Raw genomic sequence first — 23,289 nt, forward strand, 5'->3', positions numbered from 1 at the left:
CCACCTCAGCAGTCTCGAGGAACGTCCCAGGGAGATCCCCGTCATCCAGACCCAAATCAAGCCACATCAACGAGTTGTTTACACCAACATTCTCCTGCTTGAATATATGGCAACCAAATCCTTATTGTTTTCCTATTTGAATAAGTTGCAACCAAATCGAAGTAAATTTTATATCATTTTAGGTTAAATTAATAGGGCAATTATTTTTTTCTCGAATAATCTCACGATTAAAAGTCGCCATCGATTTAATAAGATAACGATCAATCCTAAGCCCCCCCCCCCCCCCCCCCCCCCCCAAAAATAGACATTGACATAATAATCTAATTAAACAAAACCCAGGAGCAGAAAAGGACAGGTTTCCCAAGGCTTAGTCTATACCAACTACGTGTTCATTTCTGATTCGCAAAACGGATACGTCACGGCCAAATCGCGGTCTTCACGACATTGAAGTCTCACCGCGGGTGCAGCGAACGCGAAGACGAGCTGGATTTCCGCGGGCTTTTAATAGAGAGAGAAGAAACAAAATTAAACGAACAAATAACATAGGAATCGAGGCCGATGATGGCCGTTCCAACTCATCGAATTTTTCTTTTCCCATTCTTTATCTTGTGTTTGTAGATTTTTTCCTACCAAATCTGTCCCCAATTATTGTTGTTTTTTGATCTGTTTGTTCGATAATTTTTCTGGTGTTGGGAGGAAGTAGGCTCCGGTGACCAATTCCAACCCCGAAGCCGATTTCTGTGTTGATATGGAGGTAAGGCAATCCGTGTTCTTTGATTCTCCAAGGTTCGTCGCTTTTGTGTTTGATGAAAATCCCATGGGGGTTCTTGGTGTGATTCGCGTTTGGGATGCCATGACGGATGGTGTTTGATGAAAATCCTATGGCAGCGTGGTGGTGGTAGCCACCGTGTCAAATTTAACGCCGCCAAGGAGATTGAGTCCCCTCGCTTCCGCGCCATTCTCCGTGCTACGAGCGGCCGCCGGAAGCGGGCCCCCACCGACGTCAAGAGCTTCTCCCATGAGTTGAATTCCAAAAGAACCCACCACATCCCGATCCGCAAGCTCCGAGGTCTCAGCAGCCCGGAGGTGATGCATTGCCTCGTTCTTATTCTCTTGCTTTGTGTTTTAGTTTAAGTTGGATCTTGATGACAAATCGCTTTATTTCATTCAATGCCATGGTTGTTTTATAGGAAATAATGGGTGTGATTCGCTCGAAATTCAAACGGTTGAAGGAAGAAGTTGACTCGGAGTTAGGCGTATTGGCGGGCGATTTGGTGGGCATACTCGAAAAGGACACGGATGCACATCCTGAATGGCGGGAGCCTCTGGAGGATCTTCTGGTGGTAACCCAGAATTGTGCAGAGATGTCGCCAGATGAATTCTGGTCGAGTTGTGAGGGGATAGTCCAGAATCTGGATGACCGCCGCCAGGAACTGCCAATGGGCACGCTCAAGCAAGTCCATACTCGCATTCTTTTCATCCTCACTAGGTGCACTAGGTTGATTCAGTTCCAGAAAGAGGGTGCTTACAGAGAGCACGAACATATTCTCGGGCTACACCAGCTTAGCGACCTGGGATTTTATCCTGAATCGAGAGATGGGAGCTTCAAGATCTCATTGGGTTCTAAGGATACAAAGGAAAGGATCATCATGAAGAGGATCCAAGAGCATAGGTTCCTTAATCATGATTTTTCTAGTCAACAAATAGATTCTCCTTCTAGTAGAGCTAGGATTTCGTCCTGGAAGAAGCTTCCATCAGCGAATGAGAAGAATCAGAAGAGATTCCATGACAAGAATGAGTACCCCTCAAAAAAGGTTTTAGATTCACTGCCACCGATAGAGAGAGCCAAATTGGCTTCTAGCACAGAAGACCTTGGGGTCCTAGCAAGTTCAACGGAACCATTGCCCGAGGCAGAAGAAGTAGCTTCTGCTGATTATTCTGGAGATCAACAAATTCCAGCTGATGTAAAGCCAAAAATGATATGTAGGATTTGTGATTTTGAGATACCGACTATATATGCCGAGGGTCATTTTAGAGTATGCACGATTGCTGATAGATGTTATTCAAAGGGTTTAACTATTGATGAGAGGCTGGATGGAGTTGCTGAAATACTTGAGAGAATTCTGGCATCCTGCACACCAAAGAACACAGATATTGTAGAAATCCATGGTGAGGTTGTTAAAATTGGTGCTTCATGATTAAGTGAAGGATCAGATGCCCTGTCTATGAGTCATAATAACTTGTCCTATTTATCTTCTGCAGAAATTGTGGATAGGGTAGTTGTTGGTAATCTAATTGCAAGTAATTTGAATGAACTACCTGTAACGTCAAGCAATTCACGGAGTGCTTTATCATCAGGAAGTATGACCCCGCAATCACCAATAATGACACCACGAACTAGCCAGATTGATTTGCTGTTGCTTGGAACCAAGGCATTTGCTGATCATGAAAACTTTCAGCAGGTTTGTTTATTCTTAACCATATTATTTCACATAAGGCTGTCATAAATTTTCTGGTACCGAAGTTGGTTTAATAGTTGGTCTAGCAAATTATTCCTTACGCAACAATTGAGCGAGAAATTTACATCTTGATCATGCAAAATAATAGGCGAGGAACCTTGTTTCTTCTAATAGAAGTGCTTTTGTTTCTGTCATTCTTTCTCATCTTCCCAGCTATTGTTGCTTGCTTGGCATCCTTTGTGTTGCCTGAATGAACTGTTGTACTTGGGGTTTACTGAAGTTCAGCTACAAAACATCTTTATGCAAAAAAAAGAAGCTATAAATGTTTCAATATCTAGCCTTTAGCGTTTGATATTTGCTTACTGTTTCTTAATCTGTTTGTAGACAAAAACCTTTGAGGGCTACCGATCTTTAAATAAGAAACTTAGTTTTTGAAAGAATGTATATATATAAAAAAGGAAATGACCCAAGAATAGGCCTAATTAGTCATTGGATGTTTGTTATACCTTTAACCAAGTTTTTAACATTGATCCCGTAACAGTTTCAAGAACCATCAGACCAATACAATCGGCAGGTGGTATATCACCTATACAATCAGTGCCATTGAATAAAAAAAAAAAAATTATAGTGTCAACTATCAAGCTATGCATTTCAATATTGGTACACAAACTGGTATTCAAAACTTGCTTTCTAACAGTAGGTTCCCGTCATGACATTGTACAAATGCTACATTTTTTTCCTAAACTATATAATAGCACCAAATTATGTCCAACCAAGCATTAGATCTCAGTCTAAATTTCTATATCATTGCCATTCAATTTAGAGGATCTAGTTCAGTGAAAATGACCTCAGCATTCTTTGAGTATTTTTTAGTATAAGTATTTCTATGTACATATCGTTGTATTCACTGATTCCTATCAATTTTACTTTATAGGATTTATTAACATAGTGTAGAATAAGATACATGCCCCTTCAAATATCTAAATTTCAGTGCGACACCGGTCCCATTATTCTATCAAATAGTGGTGCCATTTCTATTGATGATATATCGACCTATGCCACCTAATATAATTTCATAAAAAGTAAGTTGTATGGGTGTTGAACTATATGTTTCAATATCAATACTTGTTTAGATTGATAAATACTAGTTCATACTAACTGGTACAGTTGATATTTGTATTTTTATTCCCTCAAATGTGCATTCTAACAATAATTTTCTTTTAGAACAATAACTTTTCTTCTTTTATTTGGAACTAGATGGACCATTTTTGGCAAATACAAATGACTCATAAAAGGAAATCCTAATTTGGAGTTCTTTATAGCTATTCTTGGCAAATACGTTGATAACAATGAAGTGATTGTAATATAGAAAACAATAAAATACCTAATTGATATATATATATATATATATATATATATATATATATATATATATATATATATATATTGGATAAGGATCAAATACAGTATCTAAATTCTAAAGAATACATGTACACAGAAAGGAGTTCTAAGTTCTGACTAACATATAAGTATAATTAATTAGGTGTAAAAGTAAAACATATACCTAATACTACCACCAAAATGATCAAAGTGAGTCAATGATAGGTGGATCGGGGTACTCGATAAGTCGATGTGATGAAACTGTAAATCAAAATGGTGTCTCTACAGACCCATACATGAAATTACTCCCTTGATATTTTAAGAGACACCAATAAATAGTATACCATTGATGCAATAACATGGTAGCAGTTGTTGCTCCATTATCATGAACGACCCATGTGGTAGGAGGCACTTGGGGCAAGTATGACCACGGCAAGTATGAGTAGGTTAGAGTGCACCGTGACTTTATAGCCATAATCCTCATGGATCTAGCTTAGAAACACAAGGATCTAGCTTAGATTTACAAGAATCTAGGCTTTATTTTTTATACATTAAGCTCTAATTTACATCTAAATGGACTACAATGGACCAACATGTTGATTGTTATTAAAATGCATGATTTATTATAGAAAATTTGATTATATAATATCAATATGATTAGTGCATACACCTTGTCTGAAATCCACTATAATATATAGCTTGGGACTCTACTATAGGCTTTCTCTAAGTAAATAAAAATCATATACAAAATTTTCTTTTTCTTTCTATAACTTTTGGTTAATTGCCCCAAATATAAATAGCTATCACCAATGCGATGTCAGCCATAGATGTTGCCTAGAAAAGATAACCTTGCATGTGCGTAAGCTGTACAATCTTCTTGAAATTATCGCTATCATTAGCCACCTCATGAACTATATAGTATCCTCTAAATCCATCCATCGTAGTCTCAGTCTGACTTGTACATACAATGTATAGTAAATTTAATATATTCATTAACGAACTTGTGAAAGATAATTCTTCTGTTATAATACACCTAAAATATTTTGATGTTCAGTTATCACACATGAGGGTCGCACTATCCGAGTCCACTATTTCTTGAGATTCAACAACAAATTCAAGTTGTACCTAGCAAAGTCATATGAAAAATGGCGCTGTCTTTTGAGACCATCCTTCTGAATGAAACATCATGGATTGCAATTTTGCAAGTAAGTATCTCGAGTTGCATGTGGAGCAATGTGTTGAAGTTAAACTAATTGTAATTACTTTTCTTGTATCTCCCTTCACTTTGGTGGTGGAAGGGATCCTGATCTATCTGCACACCGAGGGGAGAGTATCATCGGATCAAAATCAGCATCAAGAGGTGGCATTTTGCTGAAATATCTCACAAGACCCCTAATGCCCTAGAATTGGTGCTGGTTGTCTCATACTGAGACTCCTATCTCATGGACACCATTGTTGTTGGGTTGCCTCATACCGACTCTCTTGCCTAGATCAGGCCGATTCTACCACCATAATATCTTATATTGAAAGACCAATCCAACTGAGACAGGTCTGTCTCAGTGGCAGTTGAGATGGATCACATTGATGTTTGTCTCTCATGCCTCATTGTATATGTAATAGTGATATAATGAAATGCAAATGTCGAGCACAACCTCGGGGTCCTACACATTGTCCTCTCAACTTTTGTGATCATTATATATAGGCAGCTTGGATGGTCACCTAGCTAAGTTCTACTTCTATGTTTTATGCTGAATCCAAGCATTCAACTCTGTTGAATATTCATCTAATATCTTGAGGGACCTACACATATTTAGCTATATTTGGATATTTACTGACCAAATGATACTTCATCCTGGTTGTTCCTCCACTATGATCAACATAGTCCCTATGGATGCACTACCAATGATGACGGTGTTCCAAGCAATGAGTGTGTTATCATGCCGGGTTGGTTATTTGCTAATTTGGTGCTATCTTACTACAATAATTTTTAAATGATTTCACATACATAGTTTTAAAAATTTAGAGGATGGGCCTTATTACTGGTAAGGTTGCTCTTTTGCGACTTGGGAGATCAAGGTTCGAGTCATGGAAATAAACTTTCTATATGTAGAGGTAAGGTTGCGTACAATAACACTCCTTGGACCTTACATTGATGGGAGTTTCATGCAAGGGTATGCCCTTTTTTGTAGTTTTAATATTTATGTAATTGTTAGAAATACAACTTAGATTTACTATAGATTTGCATGAATTTAAGCTGGACTAATGTGAATTTAGCATAAATCTACATGGATTTGACAATTTTTTATATATACTGGTTAATCCATGTGGATCTGGACTACATCTGCATAATTCTTGGCTGAATCCATCCAGATCTGGGATAGATCTATGTGGATTTTAGCTACATCCATGTGGTTCTAGTCTTAATCCACATGAGGACAGCCTAGATCCACATAGAACTAGGCTAGATCTGTAAGGATCTAGGGGAGATCGATGCTGATCTAGAGTGGATCTAAGAAGTTCTAGCATAAATCTACACATCCACACTAGAACTAGGTTAGAACTATAGGGATCTAGGTTGGATTTGTTCGGATCTAGCCATGGTTCTAGCTTATATTTACATATTCACACTGGCTCTGCATGGATTGTGGCTGGACCAGAATGTATCTAGGCTGGTTTCATGTTGATCTAGTCTAGATTTAGATGGTTCTAGGCCGGATTTGAGATGGAACCAAGTGGATCCAACTTAGACTTAGGTAATCTATGCTAGACGTGCACAAATACAGCCTTATTTGAACAAATAAAGTAGATGTAAGAAAGCAAATCAAGCATGATAAAAACAAAGTTTCAGTCAAGGCATATAGAGAACAACTGAATGAAAATATTTAGAAGTTTAGCTTCAGATTTACCTTGCATTGGAAAAAATGAAGAACAATTTTGAGATTGAATTTGATTTGCTTGATATTGAAATTTGATTTAAGAAAGAAGATTCGATAATGAGATTGAGATAGAACGAATGAACAAGCAGAAAGGGGACTGATTTCAGGTTGAAACGGATGGGAAGTGGGTTGGATCTGGGTATCAGGCTGATCTCAGATTTGAGGTTTGTTTGTGAGCCTAAAAGGTGTCAATTGAGACTTGCACAATGCAAGGCAGACATGTTGCATTGGAGGGTCTGGATCTCCTGGTTAATAAAATCTCTCAAATGAGATACATGGAATCATGTTTTAACCCGATGTAAATAATCAATATGATTCTACCTCAAGATAGCTTGAGGCATTAAGATGACAAACATGCACTGTTGGCTCAGTCCTTACTTTCCAGCCTCAATTTCTGTCGATAGTTCAGAATAATTCACTATGGTATGTCACTATAGTATATTTCCAAAATAACCTGATAAAACTGCATTATAGCTATATTGCCTTAGAAACTGGAATGGCGTTCAAGCTTGATTGATCAGTTAGAGGAATTGCAGCATCATGCTGGGTTGTCTACTTATGCTAGTTATTCTGAGCTGATCAACTTATAAAGCAAAACATTTCTTGTAATTCTCAGAATTTATTATATTGTTTCATCTTTGAAGCTTTTTAATTGAAATGTCTTAACGGAACTTAGTGCTTAATCCTTATCTCAATTAGACACTGTGATTCATCTTTTATTGAACTTCTATTGTATCATGCATTGGCAGATAGAGAGTTTATTGGATATAGTTCGCTGCATTGCCAGAATAAAAACTTGCAATTACAGTTCACTTGAGGACTTGAGCTCCTGTTTAGAAGATTTAAATGCTGTTGTTGATACTAGAAAGGTCGACGGACTTGTTGTTGAGACATTTGGAAGACAGATTGCAAAGTTACTACAGTGAGTTACAATTTCTATTGCAGATTGCATGTTCAGATGGGTTGCTTTTTTTCATTGTTCTAACATTTTTTGACATTAATGAGAGACTTACCAGAATGAGATCAAGAGTTTTAACACTGAATTATTTGTTTTAAAATACAAATTTTAGCTGAAAAAAAATACCATAGTGTTACTCAGAATTTGTTGTTCTTTAGACAATTGTGTACTTTTGATTAATCCTTTTAGTTCAACAGGGAGAAATTCATACATCTATGTGGGCAGATCGATGATGGGATTAAAGATGTCTCAAGTGTGATAGTAGATGATGGATCTTTGGGGAATGGTAGAACCTTGGGTGCAAAGTTAAAGGATCGAACATCCATCGAGGATTTTGAAATCATAAAACCAATAAGCCGAGGGGCATTTGGAAGGGTTTTCCTTGCAAGGAAAAGAGTCACAGGTGACCTTTTTGCAATAAAGGTAATATTATTGGATTTATCACCTAAATTGGACATCAGAAGAACATTAATGAATAATCATGTCTTTTCTGATTGTATATTTGTCGTGTTATCTTTGTTTCTTCCATTTTTGATACTAGCCATTTCCATCTGGTCATGCCTTTTCAAGCATAATTCAACATTTTAATTACCATTCTTAATTATATGGGGTGGGTTTATTCATGAAACATATTCGTATCTTTTGAAGTCAGTTGTGTGTTGATGTTAAAGAAATACTAGAAAAATTAGTTCCTTCAGAAATTATTTAATGCAAATGCTTTGGTTTCCAGGTACAGTGATAAGATTCATTAATGCACTGCAGCCTGTTGTTACTCTCTCACGTCCATTTCTCTGTGTTATGACAAGGGTCTTTGTAGATTCTACAATCCATTACATTATCCTCATTATCCATATCTGCGATAATCACCTAGATGTAATATCTCCTAATTCTCCTACTTGTGAACGTCACATGTCTCTCATTAGTTTACAAAAAGGCACTCCTACAACATTATAATGCCCTTGGGATGCCACATTCTTTTTTTGCTTCACCTTAGTGAGAAAAAACATTCAAACATTTAAAAATGAAAAAAATGGGATGACTAAACAATAGGTACATACTATGTAAGTCCATCCCAAGGTCTTGTTATAACCTGAGATATGTTATCAGGTTTAAAGTAGACTTTTATTTGTGTAACACAAAATCAATAGTAATGATATGCCTGGTTGTCTTAAAGTACATAGATTTCTAAAGCTGCATAGTTGTGGCCACAATTCATTAGGTTACTACTTGATAAATGAGTCCTGATTCATCATATCTTACTGAATGTTATACTTTCTCCACTATAATATCTCCTGACTTGAAATCCTATGAGTTACAAAAAATTTATCAATGAACATGCTAATTTTTTCTGTATAAATGTAGGTTCTTAAAAAGTCTGATATGGTACGCAAGAATGCAGTTGAAAGTATTTTAGCTGAACGTAACATTCTGATATCAGCTCGAAACCCTTTTGTGGTAAGTATTTCTGGTTAACATTCAGCATCCCAACTACTTCAGGTGTGTATTTAATTTTAATTTGTGAATACACAGGTGCGCTTCTTCTACTCCTTCACATGTAGGGAAAATCTCTATCTTGTGATGGAGTACATAAATGGAGGGGATTTATATTCATTGCTAAGAAATTTAGGCTGTTTGGATGAAGATATGGCACGTACATATGTGGCTGAAGTAGTAAGTAACAAATCTTTTGTCTTTAGAAATCTAGGTATGATCCATTTTGTTACATAATTTACACCTGGGAATATTTTATATGTGAAGGTTGATATAACTGTAGAAATAATGGTTCAGAATATTGCTCTGGTATAACTGTAGAAATAATGTTTCAGGTTCTTGCTCTGGAATACTTGCATTCTATGAATGTAATTCATCGAGACCTTAAGCCTGATAACTTGTTGATTGCTTGGGATGGTCACATTAAGGTCAGTATCGGTTTACTCAGTTCTTCTCTTGCCTACAAATCACCCTTACTCATTGTTATTATAACTAGAACTTTAAATATTTGAAATGTCAACGAAAAATAGATTCTCTTATTCTAAATGTTTGTAGAATGATACAAGCTCATTGAGCTTCATCTATAACAGTAAAAGATATAAAGTATACAATTTTCGAGGGAGAGAGAGAGAGGTGGGGGTAGGAGGAGGAAGAAGTGGGCATCAGGTGGACGAGCAGTAGTGGTGGTGGCAGTCAGGTGACAAGGAGGTGGAGAGGGCTCACCAATCATGAGCCCTCTCCATTTGTCTAAAACTGGACCAGACCAAACTGCCCAAGGTGGTGCAGTGTAAGTACCCATTCACACCCCGACAGGTAAACACCGGTTCATACATATCAGTTCGGTGAAATCAAGTTCCATGAGCTAATCCTCCCTAGCAAGAGCCCCATGCATCAGATCGTCTTTTTCTTAAGCAATTTCTTTAGTTTGTGAGAGAAAATGCAAGCATTTGTAAGAAATTTTCTTAGGTGATTGCTATGTTAAAATACAAAACAATGTAATTTATGATATATAATATAATTTGGAGTGACATGAACAAAGAGCTAATAGGCCTATTATACACTTGATTTCTCCTGTTCTCTTTACACATAATCACATTTTCTCCATCGACTGATTTATTTGAATATTTAATTACTCTATGGATAATCAATAATATATTATCGGTTGACGTATTGTTGGTTGGGCTATGACACAAAATTGTGATATGACACAAAGGATCTGAAAAACAGAATTTGGTTGGGCTATCAGTTTTTCACATAATTTATGATATGACACAAAGGATCTGATTTGTGATATGACACAAAATTTGGGCTATTGGTTGATGTATTGTTGGTTGGGCTAGAAACAAAGGATCTGAAAGAAGAGGATAATTTGTGATATGACACAAAATTGGAAATAAAATAAATGGTACATGAGCTCGTTTCTTTTTTAATAGTAATAGGAATATCAAGATTTTAAAACTCACAGGTTCTAGGCATAAAGAATGGTTTGGAATACCTGAAGTTTCATGATCAGTTGCACTCGAAGCTGACTCTTGGCAAGCATTGTGTGGTTGTTGCCTCAAACCTTGTCAGTTACGCCTCCTTGTATAGACATGTATCTCTGATTGTTGTTTATCCATCACTAAGTCTCCCACCGCATCAGAGTTTTCATGTTATGGAATAATAGATTGGGGTTATAATATTGAATTGGTGGTACAAAGAATAGGTTGTGGCTAAGAAGGTAGAATTGTGAGAGGAATGGATTCAGAAGGTGAACTTTAAGGAGATATACTAGGAATGAATCTAGAAGGAGAATTCATAGGTAGGGTTATAATCAAGGTTTGAAATATCGTACCGTACCGGCGTTTCGACATTCGCTCAGTACGGTACGATGTATATATATATATATATATATACTGGGTGGTATTATTCGAAACTGCATACCTTGGTTATAATAGTTTTCTAAAACTTCTCTTTCAAATGGTTCTCCCCTTGAAGAGAAGTTTGGGAGAAATAAGATTGATTTAAAAAAAAAAGGTGACATTTGTACTTACATAAAACTATTTTGTAAGAGGATCAAAGTATTTGTATCCCTTCTGAGTTGGTGAGAAGCCTAAAAAAACACATTTTTTTGCTCGTGGATCAAGTTTGGTGCTGTCAAGGATTGAAATATCGTATCGTACCAGAGTTTCGACATTCACTCGGTATGGTATGATACTATATACCGAGCGTTATACCATTCAATATAGGTATATATATATATATATATATATATATATATATATATATTATATAATAAAATAAAAATTCGGAGACATCACCAAAGTAAAAAAAAATCTTATATATATATAATATTTATATTTAAAATTTTTTATATATATAAATAATTTTATAAAAGGCGACGTCGCGTCACCTCACATAGGAGAAGGGAAAGGCGACGTCGGCTTATATCTATATATATATACACACACACACACACACACACCGCTCGGTAACGGGTGGTCCATGGATCGATCTGCGGACGGACCAATATGTATCGCCCGTACCGGGCGGTATTATTTGAAATTGAAGACTTTGGGTGCTGTTATGACTATGTGTATAAACGAATGCTATACAACTATACATCTTTGGAGGCAAATTACTAAAGATTCGAGTTTGTGGATAGGTTTGTAGGAGGATGTTTAGGGGTTTTTGAAAATTATGTAGTTGGGTTGACATCCTATTAATTAAATAAGATACAATTAGGACAACCTCTTACCAAATATATTTATGAACTCCTGTGGTACACATAACTGTCCGAGCTACCTCTAATAGATGACGATTTTTCCTTTCATCTATTTCATTTTGTTGGGGTGTATCAACACAAGAAGTTTGATGGATAATGTCCTTTTCCATTAGAAAGTTTTTAAGAATGGATTTGAAGTACTCTCCTCCATTTATTAGTTCTAAGGATTTGCATTTGGGCATGGAATTGGGTGTTGACCATAGTGTAGAAGTTTTGAAACACCATAGCAGTTTCAGATTTTTCTTTTAACAAATATACTGAACAAACTCTAGTATGAACATTAATAGAAGTAATAAACTGCCTAGTTCTAGTAATGTTTTTGACTTTTGAAGGCCCCTAAATGTCACTATGGATTAAGTAAAAAGGTCGGGATGGTTTGTATGACTGTGAAGGGAACATGACACGATGATGTTTGGCAAGTTGATAATTTGAAAGATATTCTTATTCTTGAAAAGCTAATGAATCAACTTGTTCAAGTACTTGAAATTACAATGACCTAATCTATAGCAAGGTTCGTAATTTCTTACCGTATCAGAGTATCAAGCTCAGCTCGGTACGGTACGAGTATACTGAGCGGTACGTTCTGGTGTACAGCTCTTTGTGTGTGTGTGTGTGTGTGTATATATATATATATATATATAAATATAAGTTTTAAAAAAAGGCGACGTTACCTCGTTTTTTTGCCCACGTGGGGAGAAGAAATTGAAGTTTTCTTCTTCCCACGCAAAAAAGGGCGACGAGGTGACGTCGCCTCGTTTCATTTGCCCGCATAGGGAGAAGAAACGTTGCCTTGACGATGCTCGATGTCTTCTCCCTGTAACATCGCCGAGTCTTCTTCTCCCCGCGTGGATGAGGAGAAATCGCCAACGACATCGAGGCCTCGTCGCCTCAAGCGAGGAGGAGGCAACATCTCATATGCAACGTCCAGCGAGGAAGCGCAGCGACGGATCGGGATCGTCGAGGTAGAGCGGCGTCAGATCTCCAGGTTCTCCCTTTTCTTCTCCCTCTTATTTCTTGTCCCTCGGCTAATACCACCCGGTGGCGGGCAACGACGGTCAAAATCGATCGTCACTAACTGATTTAGAGTGGTAACGGGGTGGAAACAACCCCAATTGACGGTACCGCCTAGTAGGGGGTGGTACGTGTACCGGTCTGTTGGCGGACCGGTATGTATCGCCCGGTACAGGTGGTATTATTCAAAATTAAAATCCTTGATCTATAGTGCCATAACATTATTTCATCCATATCATAAAAGGAAGAGAAACTGCCTACAGCTTAAGCGTGTCCATCGAAGGAAGCATTACCTTCACAGTAATAAAGTTGATTAACCTCTCTAGCACTGCCAATCATCCTTCCCGAGCCCATATCCTGAAACTCATAATGAGATGGAAAGAATTTAGCCACGTAATTTGAATCTTCTGTGAGTTTGCTTAAGGATAAGAGATTACAGGATAGGTTAGGAACATGCAGAATAGATTTCAAAATTAGGTTCTTTGAGAGAACAGCAGAACCTTTTCCTGCAACTGGTGACAAAGATCCACCAGCAATACGAACTTTAATGTTCCCAGGACATGGAGTATAGGAGGAGAACATGTGAGAAAGACTGGTCATATGATCACTAGCACCCGAATCAACTATCCAAAGTGCTTGGTTAGAGGAAACGTGGAGGGCAGTTGGAATATTACCTTGTTTTGCAAGAGAACATGTAGGATATGGATTTGTGGTGGTTTAAGTTTGGCTAAGAAGTCCATACAAATGTCTAGCTATTCCTTACTGAACAAAGGTGTCTCGAAATCCCCTTGATTTCCTCCAACTTGAATCTCTGTGGTTGTCTGCATTGCTTTAAGGTTTACCATGCAGTTTCTAGTATGTCTCCTTGGTTTGTTTTAGTTTCTTGCAATAATCACACCATCTCCCATCTTCTTGTTGTCTTCGGCATTGGGAAGTATCTTTGAGCTTGCCAAGGCAGAGTTTTCCACTATTTTCTTGCCATAATCTATTTCTTTACTGCTTAGCAATTCCTATTGGCTTTTTGCACTTCGAACTAGGGTAAATGCTTCATCAAGATCAAGAAAAGGTTGTCTACTAAGAACACGATCATATACCTGATCAAATTCAGAAATTAAACCCAATAAGAATTGAAATACCCTCTCCATCTCCAACAAGTTTCTCAGTTTTTTAGTGTCAGCAGCAGATTCCATCTTCAGATTTTTGATATAGGTCTAATTCAGCCAATAGACCTTGCGGATTATTGTAGTAATCTGTGATGCTTGATGTACCTTGCTTTGTCTTTTGAATGTGCCTTTTGATTTGGAAAATCTGAGAAGTAAAATCTACGTTAGAGTAGGTTTTATTGACAACATCCCAAATATCTCTAGTCATAGGAAGAAGAAGCTATGTCTTGCTGATTTCTGGTTGCATGAAGTGAAGCGGCCACAACTTGAATGTCGCATTCTCGTTCTCTGAAGTTTCGTGTGAAGCATATTCCAAGGCTGGTACCTTTGCAGCCCCATTCACATACTTGAACTTCCCTTTATTCATTGGAAAGAGCTTCATGGATTGAGACCACTCTATAAAATTTCTCCTACTTAGTTTAACGGTACAGATTTGGAGGGTATGGCTTTCTAATTGAAGGGAAGATTTGAGTGTGGGCAGGTTTAGGAAGATTAGAAACAAACTTAAAGAGTTTCTGACATGGTTGGAAACAAGAAGAATCACTCGACAATGAAGGCCGAGAGAAAGAAACTAATCTGCCGTATACTACAGACTGTAGAAAAAGAAAAACAGAACTTAACCTTTCTCTGATACCATGAACAAGACAATAGAAGAAGAGAGTTTCTCAGTTGTCACTTTTGTTTGTATACAAGATGAAGTACATATAGTCAAACAAGAGAAAAGAAGAAAGGAAACAGCTACCTAAATAAATCTAAGTGCTAATCTAGGAAATATATAACTAGCAAATGTACACAAATAAGGTAATACAACTAGGAATGAATCAGCAATCATAGCCTAGTCTATCACTTCAAATAAGGTAGCATGTCAAGAATCAAATCGTAGCAGATCTTGACATATCAAATCAAATCACAGCAGATTTGACAGATTTGATAGATCTCAACATATATACTACAAATTGATATTGCCATTGCTACTGATGCATGAATTATGTTTCCATTGAGCAAGGGGAGACAAATTCATTGTGATTTTGAAATTCTAATTGTGCTGGATAAATTATGTTATGTTCATGCAGATAAAAAACAAGGTTTATCAAATTAGATTAGAAATTAGAATGAAGACTCAAATACAATCAACTTGTAACTTGTTCTAATAAAATCTTGCAAACCTAGAATTTGAATCTAAATTTTCAATTACTGGAACTAGTAGTGGGTATTTCTATGCCATTAAGTTATAGAATAATAAACTTATGAGATTTTGCCAAATTCAGATCCTCTGTTTTCATTTAATCTTTGATATAGGAATTAGGAACTTTAGAAGGGATAAACCATATTTATGTCTGTTTGCGCAAATCTCTTTTATACTTTTAATTAATGCATTGAGGTCTGCAACAAAATAGCATAGCAGTAAATGCAGATAATTGGCTGTTCTTGTCCTCTATAATGCAGCTGATATCATGGTATATTATATATATGCAATTAATTGGAAGATGACTTCACTATATGATTGTTCTCAAGTAAACTACTTAAAGGTTAAAATAACAATATTTGCACATCTACTATACATGTACACCATATTTCATTTGTTCTCAAGTAACATGCTTATCAATCCAAACATGGTGAAAAGTCCTGGTAATATGTGCTGGTTCACTCCACCTAGTTTCTGCAGGTTTTCGAGTGGTAACATGCTTACCAATCTGAACGTGATGAAAAGTCCCGGTCCATGTGCTGGTTCAACCTTGGACTAATAAATAGGATTGGGTACATACCAGTTTAGGCAAAATTTGATACCTTGAATGCAATGGTCCTTAATGATAGGGTCAAAGTGATTATGCCCAATAACAACCGATAAGCCCACAAGTCTTGCATAAAGTAAATCCAAAATCAATTCCTAATGGATATGGGCACCACTTTAGCTGCTCCATCACCATCCACATGTGGCAGTGCCCAATTTGGCTCACAAATCTATGTATCTTTCTCATCTCGATCGGACTAGATACTTTTACAACCCCAATAAGTTAAACACAACTAACTTTAACCATGTGAACAAAAAAGCTCCGCTCAAGTTAGTGGTTTAAATAGGCGTTGGCCTAGGAGCTCAGGTGGGGTGACATGAGGCTCGAGCTCCTCAAAGCTTGCTCAGGTGGTGCGCTTCATTAAAGTGTCACCTGGGCGCTCGCATGAACCCAAGCACCAAGCTCCTTGGGCGAGTGCCTAGTTGAAGTAAAGCAACCGAAGAACTAGACTTAGTATGGTTCGGTTGAATAGTAGTTTAGTTGGTTCGATTAAACCAACTAACCTAAATAGCTTTACTAAAGCTACACACAGAAACCCAACCACCCCCCTTGCGACCTTGACCCATAAACCATACTTTGTGCACAGCCACTGCCTCCACTGTTGATGCTTCCTCTGTTGTTGCCTTTGCTTCCGACATATAGGAACGATGCTTCCTCTGTCATCAACAGATGGGTCCGAAGGTCTAGCATTTGTGCACTGTTCCTTCGCTATCGTTGCTTTCATGTGCAGCTCCTTCCACTGTTGAGGGAGAGGATCGCAGCTTCCTTCGCCACCGACGAACATATCTGAAGCTTCCTCCACCACGGCATCGTTGTCCACAGCTTCCTCTGCTGCTACTGCTTTCGTCCGAAGCAACCTCAGCCACTGCTGCTGCCATCAGCAGGTTCCTCCACTGTCGCTGGTGTCGTCTGAAAGTTTCTCGATCATCGTCGCCTTCTCCTTCCCCACTTTCCACTGTTGGTGAATCTTTTCTGCCGTCTAACTACTGTTAACAGTGGATTAAATACTGTTAACAATAGATTAAATATTATTTATCAATTGTATTATATATTTTTTATATTTTAATATTTTAGAGTGCCTCGCTTCGCTTGGCTAGATGCCTAGCGCCTCGGGTATTTTGGGATCTTAGTGCCTAGCGCTTTTTAGATCATTCGCTGATGTTATCAATAGTAGGTTCATCAAGTCTTATACATTAATCTAATCCATATCTAACATCATAAGTATTTGAGATTGCAACAATGGTCCATTGGACATCCATTAACATTTTAGCATTCAATAATGTTCCACAGGGCATCCATTTTTTATCCTAATTTGCTCAAGATAGGCTTGATTTCTAAAAGATAATGTTTATACACTTATTCATCTTTAAACTTCGAAACTAATGGCTGACCACTGGTTTTAGATTACTTACAGCACAAAATAACCTCAATCAACTATGTGGTCTATCCAAACTTTGAAATTTTAACTCTTAATCAACTAAAAACCTATGAAAATTTAAATAAATACACAAATTTTCAGAACAATCTGATTTTTATAATAACCTAAGAGAATTAGAGGAGTTAAGAATTTTATTTCTTTGTTTTGTACAGCCTAAATTTCTGATCTCAAGCTTTCGGAAATCCATAATATGAGAGAGACCAGTTCAGCATAGTGATAGAACAAAAAAACTGTTTGAAATATGAAATTCAGGTCATTTCTTGGCAAGTGTTGTACGTTTGGTTCTCTTATAGGTTTGGAATGGTGGATTCCATTGTTGGAGCTGTTAGCTAAGTTAATTACCAATTGTAGCCTTAATAAGCCAAAGTTTCTATCCAAATTGTGAAATAATTTGCATCTTATGCTTTTGGTGATAGCTAAAATTGAATGTGATAGGAACAAATATGGCTTCTCGTTTGAGTTTTCTCATTTTGCTTTTGAAGTTTAGCACTGTGGCACTATGTTATTTTATTTTTCGAATATCACATTATCTGTAAGCTTATTAAGTCTCTTATTTTGTGATGCAGTTGACTGATTTTGGACTCTCTAAGGTTGGTCTTATCAATAGCACCGATGATTTATCAGGTCCAGATGTCAGCGGTTCTGCTATCCTAGGTGATGATGAACCAATTCCAGCAGAACAACGAGCACTAAAACGAGAGCAGAGGCGAAAACAATCAGCTGTTGGAACTCCTGATTATTTGGCACCGGAGATACTTCTAGGAATGCAACATGGTTTGTCATGTTAGACTTGTATGCTTCCAAATTTTTGAAGAAGAAGATGAATGTTTTCTCTTCACATGCACTCCTTGTGTTTCTGTTTTCATAAAAATGTCTTTTACACTTTAAGTCTGAATATTTTGACTCATGATCTCTGGATTGTAGGCAGAACTGCAGATTGGTGGTCAGTGGGTGTTGTCCTCTTTGAACTTCTAGTAGGTATTCCCCCATTCAATGCAGAGCATCCACAGGTATGCAATTAAAAATCCACTAAGTTTTCAAGAGTTTTTGGGAATTAATTTAATATAGTAAGGATTAGTGTACGAACAACATTAAGATTTACATGGCATACACTTGATAATTTGAATTTGATTTGCTTCTTCCAATTCGCCTAGAGACCAGTATGATGGAATGACAATCCTTGTTTTCAGATCACAATTCTAATTAAAAAGTTTTGTAAGAATGAAACTAGAAATATCAAAGCAAATGATTTCGTTAACTAAAATTGGTGCACTGTACAAGACTACTTCGAGTTTGGGGAGGCTCAACATATGCTGCTTACTCCTTGTAAATAGAGAAGTAGTTTCTGTAAGTTTAACCCTTGACACTTAGTTTGGAAATAAGCAATCTTACTGTGGCACCAAGGCTTACCCTTAAAATATATGACAAAATCTATGAACATAGAATAAAAAGTCTTAACACTTCACACTTACATTGGAGACATGCAATCTTACTGTGGAGCCAAGATTTACCCCTAAAATATTAGACAAGATATATGAACATCAAATTAAAGCAAAAAAAAGGAGAATATATTGCAATTAAGTGTAGGGTGCCATCATAAACCAGTTTTCCCTTGCACTGGCGTAAATATTGAACACTTAAGCTGAAAGTGAAAAATTGCCATGTTAAACTGCTACAGAATTCTGAAATATGTTATATCTAAATTCAAAATATACCTAAATCAGCAGTATGAGATAAGGTTATCATTGTATAAGTCTTAATAAATCAGGAGATGCTCTAACTTGTTTTTGAGATTGTAATCATTAGGGTCTTAATTTTGATTGTCATTAGCCACATTTGATGCTTCCTAAATTCTATGTTGGATGTTCATTGGAAAGATTTTGGATAATTATGATCCAAGAACTAATATCTTTGGACTAGCCCTTTCAGGTTAGGTTCTAGGTTGATCAGCATTAAGAATAACAACAAAAACAATGCCATGCAATTGTTTTCATATAATTCGGCTTATCCCTGGATTCCTTATTGTCAGTTTTTCTCATACAACTATTTGAGAACTTACTGTGTTCATTCATTATTGTACTTTTTATATTCTCCAAAATTCATTCATCCTGCTAACTGCAGAAAATTTTTGATAATATTATGAATCGGGATATACCTTGGCCACAAGTACCAGAAGAGATGAGTTTTGAGGCTCATGATTTGATTGATAAGTAAGATCTGAGAGCTATAGTCAATTTTTTTTTTTTTTTGCCTTTTTCTATTGTCTGCAGAAAAATTCTTCAATAACGCTTTAAGTGATATACTAGAAAAATATTACTTTACCGCATTTTTCTTTGATATCTTCTATGTTGCATGAATTGTCAAATAAAAGGAAAAGGGTGGTCCAACACATGAGGCTCCACCAATGTAGGGTTTAGGAGGGTCAATATAAGCAGCTTTGCTCCTGCCATACTGAATGATTTGTCAAATATATTGACATTTGATAAGCCTATATAAGGGGGAGTGAGTAGTAGTCTATAACAGTCACTTAGCTGATGGCCATAGATGTGCACTACTTCGAGAAATTCAGAAGAAAGTCTGAATAACTATTTTCTATTTATCAAATGTTCATATTGTATTTACGTTGCTTGACCATATGACATTAGTGAATATGGTAGCTGACTAGCTGGTAGCAATTTATGTTCTAAGTGACATTTAACCCATTAGTGTTTTCGTCTTCAGGAAACTACCCATGCAATTCTTATTTAATATTCAAAGTTACAAATCCATTTAGGTAAATGCTAGATCGTGGGACTTAGATTAGCCAAAATCTGGTTGGAAAGAACGAAGAAACCTTTATCAAAGAGAAAATAACCAAATCTGCCAACAATTTGCTACTCCATATTCACATACCCAATGCATAAATAGGACAATGATGTTTGTGGTCAATATGTACAATATTCTTCTGATTCTACCACTACACAGGGTATATTTCTACTTAAAGAAAATTCTGTTTGTGTTTAAGATGTGACTGCACAAAGTTAAGACATAGGATCAGAAAAACATGTTAAGATGAACTGTAAACTCCAATTTGAAAAATAAGATCTTAATGAGCAAACATGAAGGTATTATCAACACCAAGCTAGTGAAGCGGAAAATATTTGTTACATGGAGGATGACCATCACAACCAGATGGGAGATTAAGAATAGATAATTTTAGGAAGTATCCCAGATGCTACCTTATCCAATGCATGTATTCCATTAGTCATACTAAAGGACCTTAAATGTGCATATAAATCTGTGGACATTACTTGATCAAATGTTTTGTTTGACCAGTCTCACATTTAGAGACATTTTTATCCTATTTTCTATTAGAACTGAGTGTTTTGGCTATTTCCCTAGCAAAACCATGTTCACTCGTCTTGCATATCATCTGTGCATATTTCTATCTCTTTATCTGTAGAGTTAATATCTTCATATTTTGTGAATTTATATGATACATTTTAGTGCAGTTTATTTGATTTGTTGAGCATTAAAATCTCAAGATTCCTTAATATGCATTATAGGAAATTGAAAACTAAAACTACTATCTAATTTGATCTTTCATTGGATTCAGATTGCTAAGTCAGAACCCAGTCCAAAGACTTGGAGCAACTGGGGCTGGGGAGGTAAATCTCTTTTAGCTTGATGAACATATTTTATTTGTGTGGTAAAGCCTGACATAGTTTTTCATCACTAGGACAGGTGAAATCTCATCCTTTCTTCAGAACCATCAATTGGGATATGCTCGCCAGGCAGAAGGTTACATGACTGAGATTAACTGTCATCCAAGTTTTCTGCTTTTGTGACACAAACAAAAAGGTTGTTTTCTTGCCACAGGTAGCATTCATCCCCTCAACCGAAGGTGATGATGACACAAGCTACTTTGCCAGCCGCCATCCATGGAATGCAGCAGACGAACAGCTTCATGGAACATCTCGTGAATACGATAATATGTCTGATGCATGCAGTACGAGCTGCTGCAGCAGCCCTCACAGCTCCATCTTGGATGAAGATGTACAGAGATGTGTTTTTAATCAATTTCATGAAATCGGTTATTAAATGGAGCTCTAATTCTCTTTAAAATTTTCTTTGATCAGGGAGATCAATGTGGCAGTATGGCAGACTTTGGACCGACACTCTCTGTGAAGTATTCCTTTAGTAACTTTTCTTTTAAGGTGAGAGTTTTGCAGAAACAAAATTGTTTAGATTATTATTAGTTTGTGCTCTATATATCTTATAATGTAATCCTGTAAATTTTGTTCAGAATTTGTCACAACTGGCTTCTATCAACTATGATCTTATAACAAAATGTAGCAAAGATTCAGCAGAAGCTTCTCAACCTTGAGACCAATTTGGAGACAATAATTTGCTTCCATGGCTACCTATTTAAAAGTTTCAAGAGCTGGATGTGTTCAATGATACCTGCTAAATGATTTCTGCAACATGCCTGGCCTTCTTTTATTTAGGAGATGCACATCTGCCACAGCATTACACTAATAAATGGCAGTTTGGTCCTACTTAACTGGGATACACGGCGGAACTGACTTCCAACTTGTATGCTAGGTGAGGTTTTGTTTGCCAATCTTGAGTTCAATGTTTCTGTTTTGTTCCACTTCTTCTGATCCTTTCATTCTTAATGTCTCCAGATTAAACTGTAAATAGCACATCATAACTACCAATCTGGTTTATCAGCAACTCATCATCCAAATTCAAAGTTATCTTATTGCATATGTTGTACTTAAGGTCTTAGTTTAATTGGGAGGTTTGTAAGCCATTGTTAGAAGGCTTCGCAATCCCAGAATTTGTACAGTGGTATATGGCACCAACACTTGGGACTTGTGTTCAGCTTGCAAAATTACAAATATTGGTCAGGCATAAATTCATGTGATCATTCATGCCTTCAGGTAATTCTTGAAGTGTTGTGAATTATTTGCAATTGGATCCATTATGATTTTGCTTGTTCATCAGATCTACTGGATAGTCTTTTAATCGTGGTTCATCGATGACAGTTCATTTCTGTACTTAGAAGACCTTACTGTCTGTTACTTTTGCTTTCTTTTCTTTGTCTTTTGGGAAGAATCTGCAAGCTAATTGATACTGTACTTTATTGTAAAGTATAAACCCTAAACCACTGTTAACAAAACCACATGAGATGATGTCTTCTTGTGGGACTAGTATCTTTAAGTTCCCTAGTAATTTTGGTCCTTGATCTGAAATTAATTGATCAGAATGTCCAAATGTGTATCCTGCGATGGCATGCGCTTATGACTAGTGATGAGTTTTCTCTTCACCCGCTCATATGAATTGTATGAAAACAACAGAGGAGAAAACCACTGTGCATCAGCTGCCACTAGCAGTTCCTAATTTTAACAAATTTATATTTAAATATTGGACTGTAATGGCTAAAGTATAATATTTGGATGAATATTGGTGAGATAGGTCCAGAGTCTTAATTTTAGAACGATATATATGCTATATTGGTAATACATGTAAGAAAAAAAAACTAAATTTGTTTCATTTGATTAAGGGAGTCTCATCTTTTAGTATATTATCCTTTATAGTTAGTTATTTTTTGTTCTTACACTTTAAAAAGTTATATTGACATTCTTATGGTTACGAAAACGAAACATCTAGGTTTATTTATCATAACGATATCAATTTTATCGATGAAAACATGAAAATAAAGGATAAAAATAATTTTAAAATTTGATAGTAGACGACGATCGACGACATCAACATTGACGTAGTTGCCTGGTCGCCTCCAATGACAATAAGATTCATTCTCACTATGACGCCACTTACCTTCACGAGGAGCATGCCGCTAATCTCATCGTCGCTCACCTCGTGCTGCTCTACATTTATGTCAACGTTGATG

General features: G+C 36.6%; 1 protein-coding gene across 3 annotated transcripts; it reads left to right on the forward strand.

Moving 5' to 3' along the window:
• Positions 1–427: 427 nt before the first annotated feature.
• Positions 428–22,379, forward strand: LOC103983738 (probable serine/threonine protein kinase IRE). 3 transcript variants are annotated; one of them, XM_009401013.3, is made up of 18 exons: positions 428–754; positions 889–1,086; positions 1,191–2,169; positions 2,263–2,462; positions 7,525–7,697; positions 7,931–8,156; positions 9,096–9,188; positions 9,264–9,404; positions 9,560–9,652; positions 17,960–18,167; positions 18,318–18,403; positions 19,515–19,603; positions 20,989–21,040; positions 21,117–21,173; positions 21,252–21,428; positions 21,512–21,589; positions 21,679–21,977; positions 22,061–22,379. In XM_009401013.3, exons 1-17 carry the CDS (start codon positions 749–751, stop codon positions 21,757–21,759), a joined length of 2,937 nt encoding a protein of 978 aa, XP_009399288.2. In that variant the 5' UTR covers positions 428–748; the 3' UTR covers positions 21,760–21,977; positions 22,061–22,379. The 3 variants fall into 3 exon arrangements, with proteins under 3 accessions (XP_009399288.2, XP_018679879.2, XP_018679881.2); XM_018824334.2 differs by lacking the exons at positions 21,512–21,589; positions 21,679–21,977; positions 22,061–22,379 and having other exon boundaries at positions 21,112–21,173; positions 21,252–21,327; XM_018824336.2 differs by lacking the exons at positions 21,117–21,173; positions 21,252–21,428; positions 21,512–21,589; positions 21,679–21,977; positions 22,061–22,379 and having other exon boundaries at positions 18,322–18,403; positions 20,989–21,036.
• Positions 22,380–23,289: the final 910 nt, after the last annotated feature.

The sequence above is a fragment of the Musa acuminata genome, chromosome BXJ1-1 (assembly GCF_036884655.1).
Source record: "Musa acuminata AAA Group cultivar baxijiao chromosome BXJ1-1, Cavendish_Baxijiao_AAA, whole genome shotgun sequence".
NCBI classification, from domain to species: domain Eukaryota; kingdom Viridiplantae; phylum Streptophyta; class Magnoliopsida; order Zingiberales; family Musaceae; genus Musa; species Musa acuminata.

Bases quoted from the DNA above. Each gene is read 5' to 3' on its own strand.
- LOC103983738 (XM_009401013.3), top strand. The intron at 8,157-9,095 runs GTAATATTATTG...GTATAAATGTAG, and splicing joins GTGACCTTTTTGCAATAAAG to GTTCTTAAAAAGTCTGATAT. The intron at 21,041-21,116 runs GTAAATCTCTTT...TCACTAGGACAG, and splicing joins GAGCAACTGGGGCTGGGGAG to GTGAAATCTCATCCTTTCTT.